This window comes from Macaca mulatta, chromosome 5, assembly GCF_049350105.2.
Source record: "Macaca mulatta isolate MMU2019108-1 chromosome 5, T2T-MMU8v2.0, whole genome shotgun sequence".
Lineage (NCBI taxonomy): Eukaryota > Metazoa > Chordata > Mammalia > Primates > Cercopithecidae > Macaca > Macaca mulatta.
This window is the reverse complement of record NC_133410.1, coordinates 173,556,637-173,564,653: the sequence shown is the minus strand read 5'-3', so window position 1 is coordinate 173,564,653 and position 8,017 is coordinate 173,556,637. Positions and strand designations below refer to the sequence as shown.

Genomic DNA, 8,017 nt, shown 5'->3' with positions numbered 1-8,017 from the left:
CAAGGTAAGGTATGAGAACTGCTTCCATAAAGTAATAAAAGACCGGTGGAATGTTTTCAGTTGGAATATGAAAGGATTATGTTTGTATTTGAAAAGGTCAATTTAGCTACAGCCTTAAGAAATTGGAGGCACCATTGTGTATCTAGGAGAGAGACAGAAGTGGTTTATACTAGGGTGGTGACCATGCCTGCAGAGCTGTTGTGTTCACTTAATGTCCTGATTTTAAATAGTAGAGAAGACTGATTTGTGTGTATGCTTGGGGAAAGGAGGGCACAATGATACCTGGAGTGTGTACCTCTTGTGTCCTTTGCACTGTGCTAGAGTCCTTTTTTGTGCATGTTTTCTTAAAAGTATATTTCTTCTTCTGATTTTACCATTTTTTCCAATGATGTCTTGCAGTTTACTATGTGACATTGAGCAAGATTTTTTTTTTTTTTTTTTTGACGGAGTCTTGCTGTGTCACCCAGGCTGGAGTACAGTGGCGCTATCTCGGCTCACTGCAAGCTCCGCCTCCCAGGTTCGCGCCATTCTCCTGCCTCAGCCTCCTGAGTAGCTGGGACTACAGGCGCCCACCACCACGCCCGGCTGATTTTTTGTATTTTTTTTAGTAGAGACGGGGTTTCACCGTGTTAGCCACGATGGTCTCGATCTCCTGACCTTGTGATCCGCCCGCCTCAGCCTCCCAAAGTGCTGGGATTACAGGCGTGAGCAACCGCGCCCGGCTTTTTTTTTTTTTTTTAAGATGGAGTTTTGCTCTTGTCACCCAGGCTGGAGTGCCATGGCACCATCTCAGCGCACTGCAACCTCTGCCCCGGGATTGGAGCCATTCTCCTGCCTCAGCCTCTCCAGTAGCTGGGACTACAGGCGCGCCACCATGCCCGGCTAATTTTTGTATTTTTAGTAGAGACAGGGTTTCACCATGTTGTCCAGGCTGGACTTGAACACCTGACCTCAGGTGATCCACCCGCCTTGGCCTCCCAAAGTGCTGGCATTACAAGTGTGAGCCACCACACCCAGCTGGGCAAGATTCTTAAAACTTCTTCAGGCTCAATATTTCCAATCTCTGAGCACCCTGTGCACCCTCACTCCATTCCCATGTACTTTCTAACTTTCTTGTTCTGCTCTACAATACCCATTTGAAAGTATTAAGCAAGTATTGGGAGTTACCATAGCCACATTTAGTGTGGGCAGGTAGGAAGAGTGGTTTGTAAGAGACAGTATTCTTTTTCTTTTCCTATTCTTTCTTTTCCTTTTGTAGAGATGGGATTTTGCCATGTTGCTCAGGCTGGTCTTGAACTCTTGGGCTCAAGCGATCCACCCAGCTTGGCCTCCCAAAGTTCTGGGAATACAGTCCTGAAGCCACCACTCCCGGCCATTATTCTATGTTTTCTGTAGTGTTGTGTTAGAATTTTTCACAAGTTACTCTCATCCCTGGATATACACAGGGCATTGGTTCCAGGGCACCCTGAAGATACTGAAATCCATGAATGCTCAAGACCAGTGGATGCAGGTTCTGCATCCCAGGAATAATGTATTTTCGGTTCTATCTGAAGTTAATTGTGTTAGTGGATGCTGAACTTCCTGATATGGAGGGCTATTTAAAATAAAGAATGTATTTTAAAATTCTAAAACTTTTGTCTTACTCCAAAATTAGTATAGGAAAATTTTCTGAAGCATACCACTACTACAGTGAGCCTTTGGAAGTTACTGCCATTACTAATCATTTCAGGACTAGCAACCTTACAAGACATGACAGCTTTTAGGTGAAATGTCAATGTGCTGCTTTTTAGAGACGGAGCCTTGCTCTGTTGCCCAGGCTGGAGTGCAGTGGCACAATCTCTGCTCACTGCAACCTCTGCCTCCTGGGTTCAAGCAATTCTTCTGCCTTAGTCTTCCAAGTAGGTGGAATTATGGGCATGTGCACCACTGCCAGCTAAGTTTTAGATTTTCAGGAGAGATGAGGTTTTACCACGTTGGCCAGGCTGGTTCTCGAACTTCTGACCTCAAGTGATACGCTGCCTTGGCCTCCCAAAGTGCTGGGATTACAGGTGTGAGCCACCACACCTGGCCCGATGTGCTTTATATGTAAGTAAATATAGGTATCTCTATATATGTATTACATATAATACATAAACTATAATACGCTATAATATAAGTTTGTGGATTCAGCTAAATTTGTATGACCTCTTGAGAGATTTTCTGAGATAGTCCTATAATACTTTTTATTGTACATGTGTTAAATGCCAAGGACTATGACAGGTGTCTTACATAATTTATTCATTTATGCTTAAAACCTGAAATAGTATTATTTCCTACTTTCTGAAAAGTGAAACTCAGAGAAATTAACTTGACCAAGTACGTGCAGCTAACTGTTTGAATTGGATGAAAACCCAATTCTATTAGGTATTGTTAGCTCTCAGTTTGCATTTTATGTGTTTTCTCTATTGTAGTGTTGGATCAGCAAGCCCATTTTTCCCTGTTAAAATATTTGGGATGCATTATTAAATATGAGGTACTGAACATATCAAATAGGAAAAATGTAAGTTGATTTGATATATAGAGGGATGCATAGGATGCTGTGAGAGCGTAAAGAAGGAGCACTACAACTTAGTGATTGAGTATCATGCCAGTGGTTATGCCAATTAGCGTAATGTTGGATAAGCATGTTCAAATTCTCATAGACGGCACTTTTACAGCTCTAGGCTTTTACAGCTCTAATTGAGGATAATAGCTCCTAACTTATGGAGTTGTTCTGATCGTTTAATTGAACCTGTGACTATATGGAAGATGCTTAGCATAGTACCTGACATATAATTATCCTTGAGGACATGTCTCTTGGACTGAGTCTCTAGAAGGACCAAAACTTAGTCCTAGGAAAGAAGTGAGGGTAGGGTAATCTAAGCAGAAAGTGGTTTTTGCAGAAGCGGGAAAGCATGATACCTATGTTTGTTTGTTTGTTTTCGTTAAGTACTTTGGGGGGACTGTAGCCAGATGAAGATAATGAAATATGAAGGGTTCTGAATGGTGAGCTAAGGGTGAAAAACTGTCCTGACTTGTGGGGAGTTATAAACAGATTGTTATGAGGGGAAACAAAATTTAATTCGTTTGAAAAGTGAAGGCCTGAGGGACAAGTTAAATGATATCAAGAAGCAATAGGCATGTTGGGCGCGGTAGCTCATGCCTGTAATCCCAGCACTTTGGGAGGCCGAGGTGGGCCGACCACAGGGTCCAGAGTTCAAGACCAGCCTGGACAACATGGCAAAACCCTGTCTCCACTAAAGTTACAAAAATTAGCCGGGTGTGGTGGCACATGCCTGTAGTCCCAGCTACTCAGGAGGCTGAGGCAGGAGAATCACTTGAACCCTGGAGGTGGAGGCTGCAGTGAACCAAGATCGTGCCACTGCACTCCAGCCTGGGCCACAGGCTCCACCAAAAAAAGAAAAAAAAAAAAGCAATAGGCAAATCTTGAATTTGGGGTAGTCTAGGACAAAGGTGGATTTAGGGTGCATTATTCTAGATTGAAAAAGATTTAAAAGAACTAATAAGCAAATGCAATACATGGCTCTTGCTTGGATCCAGATTCTCATACATCTGACAGAAAGCTCCTTTGCTCAAGAATTAACTACCATTTACATGATATTCTTATAACAAAAAGAGGTTGTTATACTTCCCATTTTATAGGTCAAAGAAATGCAATTCAAAAAAAGACACATTGATTTTCTAAAGATACACAGTAAATAACTGAGCCAGGATTCAAATCTGGTGTCCTCTCAATAATGTTAGTGCTTACATTGTTAAATACTGCCTCCTGTAACATGTTGTGATAGCTTTTGCTTGTGCAGCCCTAGGATACTGAGTTAAAACTTTGTTTGGGAATAATTGATACATGGTGACTTTCTAGGGCTACTGCATTTTTTCCTATTCTTCTAGTCTAAAAAGAATGTCTGTATAGTAAAATAACTTGCTAGGTCACCAAGACAGAGCCAATTTCACATGTCAAAACCATGCATATGCTATTACTCTCACTGTCATTGGGTTATGAGGAAAGTGAGAAGAAGAGTTGAGAAGTGTCTAGGGAAAGAGGGTGAAGGGGAAAAAATACTGTATTGATGGTTAGGTGGCTTGCAAGCTTTGATGGAGGAATTTGACTTGCTTAAAATCGGGTACCTGTGGGTGTCTTGAAAGCAAGCCAGGAAGTTGTTCTGCCTCACTCTTGTTTTGAAGTGTCAAACTTACAGAAAGATTGAAAGGGTATGCATCCTTATACCTTTTCCCTGGATTCACCCCCATTGTTAACTGTTTGCTACATTCATATTTTCTCTATTTATACATATATATATATAAAATATATATATACACACTTCTTTTTTTCTTTTGAGACAGAGTTTCACTGTCGCCCAGGCTGGAGTGCGATGGTGCGATCTCAGCTCACCACAACCTCCTCCTCTCAGGTTCAAGCGATTCTCCGGCCTCAGCCTCCTGAGTAGCTGGGATTACAGGCATGTGCCACCATACCCAGCTAATTCTGTATTTTAAGTAGAGACGGGATTTCTCCATGTTGTTCAGCCTGGTCTGGAACACCTGACCTCAGGTAATCTGCCTGCCTTGGCCTCCCAAAGTGCTGGGATTACAGGCGTGAGCCACCGCACTTGGCTATACATTTTTTTAAATTGTTGAACCTTCGGGAACCTTCGGAAACCTTCGGAGAGCTTCAGGCTTCCAGATGGCTTCCTGCTGTGCGTCAATATATATATCTCCTAACAACAAGGGCATTTTACTTCTTACTGTGATAATTTTATTGTGCTCAATTTAACACTGGTACGACAGTATGTGATATACAGTCCATACTAAGAATCTCACATTTATTCGTTCCCAACTGTTTTTTTTTTTTTTTTGGGAGATAGAGTTTCGCTCTGTCACCGAGGCTGGAGTGCCATGCTGCAGTCTCAGCTCCCTGCCATGTCTGCCTCCCAGGTTCCAGTGGTTCTCCTGCCTCAGCCTCCCAAGCAGCTGGGATTACAGGCACATGCCACCATGCCCAGCTAATTTTTTGTGTTTTTGGTAGAGATGGGGTTTCACCATGTTAGCCAGGATGCTCTTGAACTCCTGGCCTTAAAGGAGCCGAGCGCCTTGGCCCCCCAAAGTGCTGGGATTACAGGAGTGAGCCACCATACCCAGCCTGTTGCCAGCATTTTTTTGTTTTATTTTGTTTTGTTTTTATTTTAAGATCTCAGATGCAATCAGAGGTCACACATTGTATTTCTCATGTTTGTTTCCTCTCCTTAAATCTAGAAACCTTTTTTTATGCTTGTTTTTCCTGACATTGATATTTTTGAAGAATGCATACCAGTTGTCTTATAAGAATGCTCCACAATCTGAATTAATTTTCTCATGGTTAGCTTGAAGGTCAATATTTTTGGAAAGAATATTATACAGGCAATGTTGTATACTTGCCATAGCATCCTATCAGGAAGCCCGTAAGTTTGTCCCATATTTAGTTTTTTTAAAAAAATAAGTAATGTATGGGGTGAATCTCTGCAGTATTAATATCTTGTTTTTCCAAGAACTTCTACCCAGTGATTTTAGCATTCATTGATGATTCTTGTGTGAATGTTTAATACATTTGTGATTATGGAATCAGATTTTAAACGTGGTGTCTTTTCTCACTCATAGGAAGGATTCCCTGTCTTGGATGTGAGTCTGCTTTCTTGAAGAAAACTTGACTTTATTTCATTCAGTGGGAAGAGCAGCAGCACAGCTATTAAGTTCTAATATGCAATTGGCTGCAAGCTGTGAAGTGTTCGTGGCAGTAGACTCTGAAGCTAAGGAGCTGAGGGCTTAACAAGTTTCTAGAAGCTGCCATTAACATGCCAAGTCAGTAAAACTGAAAGCTGGCCAGATTTCAAGGTCTGGGGAGGATATCCACTGCGTACTGGGTCGTGAGCTCTAGAGAGCTACACCTTGCTAAAATAAAAGAATTATCTTACCTACTATCTTTGTTCAAGGCTCAATGGAATTTGTGGCGGCCCTGGCTGACCTCCGAGCAGAGGCTAGCTGTCCCATCTGTCTGGACTACTTGAAAGACCCAGTGACCATCAGCTGTGGGCATAACTTCTGTCTCTCCTGCATCATTATGTCCTGGAAGGATCTAGATGATAGTTTCCCCTGCCCCTTTTGCCACTTTTGCTGTCCAGAAAGGAAATTTGTAAGCAATCCCCAGCTGGGTAGTTTGACTGAACTTGCTAAGCAACTCCAGATAAGAAGCAAGAGGAAGAGGCAGGAAGAGAAGCATGTGTGTAAGAAGCATAATCAGCTTTTGACTTTCTTCTGTCAGAAAGACCTAGAGCTTTTATGTCCAAGGTGCAGTTTCTCCACTGATCACCAGCATCACTGTGTTTGGCCCATAAAGAAGGCTGCCTCGTATCATAGGAAGAAACTGGAGGAATATAATGCACCGTGGAAGGAGAGAGTGGAACTAATTGAAAAAGTCATAACTATGCAAACCAGAAAATCACTGGAACTGAAGAAACAGGTAAAACATAGGGCAGAAGAAGTCAAGTCTGAATTTGAGCAACTTAGGTTATTTCTGCAAAATCAGCAAGAGACTGTTCTTAGGCAATTACAAGATGAAGAGATGGATATTTTAGCACAACTAAATGAAAGCCTAACAAAATTTTCAGATTATACCTCCTCATTAAAATATCTCCTAAAGGAGATAGAGAGCATACATGTGAAGTCAGAACTGGAATTACTGGCTAATGTTAAGGATATCTATCACAGATATAAAAATTTAAAATTCCCTGAACCTTTTTCATTCAAATTAAAAGAATATGGTTACCATCTGCCTCCACAATATTCTGGCCTAAACAAAATCATCAAGCGATTTCAAGTAGATGTAATTCTAGATCCTGAAACAGCACATCGTAAACTTATAGTCTCAGAAGATAGAAAAACTGTGCGGTATGGAAATACAACACAAAACTTACCTCGTAACCCAAGAAGATTTTATCTCCTCCCAGCTGTCCTGGGTTCTAAGGGATATAGCTGTGGCAGGCAGTACTGGGAAGTAGAAGTGAAAGACAAGCCTGAATGGATTCTTGGTGTCTGTAATGACTCTCTTCCCAGAAGGAGGAAGAGTCAACCAATTTTAGTACAGGATGGACTATGGGGAATTTGGCGATCTAGTCAGAATAATTATATTGTATTGGGCCATAAGGAAATTATTCTGCTGCCCAAAGTAACACCTAGTAAGATTGGCATTTTCTTAGACTATGAAATGAATGAGGTTTCCTTTTATAATTTGAATGATAGATCTCTTCTCTATACTTTTAATGATGATTTTACAGGAGCACTTTGGCCTTATTTTTATACTGGAACTGACTCAGGACCTCTTAAAATTTCTACAGTAACAGATTCTGAATGAACTAGTAGAAGACTCATTTTCTTTCACCTATTGGACATAACTGAGCCAGTGAATCTAGTTTTGGCCATTCTGTATTTTGTCCAGTTTTTCCCACAAAAAAACATTTTTTATCTCAGTTTCAGCAACTTCCAAAAAATGTGATTATGGGACCTACTTTATGATAAATTATGGGGTCAATGACAAGGTAGTTTAGAAAGTCTACAGTAAAATACTTGAAAAATCTATTACTGAATAAATGTATTATGTAAGAAAATATATTACTTTTGTAATTGCCAATAAAGCCCAATAATTTTTTTCTGTATTATATACTTTTAAGAAAGATTAAGTCTTTATTCAAGGCATTCATCATTACTCTTGGACTACCTGCTATTTAAATATAGCCTCTTTTTCTTCTTTTTCCTCTTCTCCCCTCCCCTCTCCTTTTTTCGTTCCCCAGTGCAATGGCTGGGATCTCTGCTCACTCCAGCCTTCGTCTCCCAGGGTCAAGCAATTCTCCTGCCTCAGCCTCCCAAGTAGCTGGGATTATAGGTTTGTACCACCACACCCAGCTAATTTTTGTATTTTTAATAGAGACGGGGTTTCACCATGTTGGTC

At 41.0% G+C, this 8,017-nt stretch overlaps 1 protein-coding gene across 1 annotated transcript; it reads left to right on the top strand.

Moving 5' to 3' along the window:
- The first annotated feature begins 5,561 nt into the window (after positions 1 to 5,561).
- On the top strand, positions 5,562 to 7,616 carry TRIM61 (tripartite motif containing 61). Its single transcript, XM_015139446.3, has one exon. It carries the CDS (start codon positions 6,011 to 6,013, stop codon positions 7,421 to 7,423), a length of 1,413 nt encoding a protein of 470 aa, XP_014994932.3. The 5' UTR covers positions 5,562 to 6,010; the 3' UTR covers positions 7,424 to 7,616.
- Positions 7,617 to 8,017: the final 401 nt, after the last annotated feature.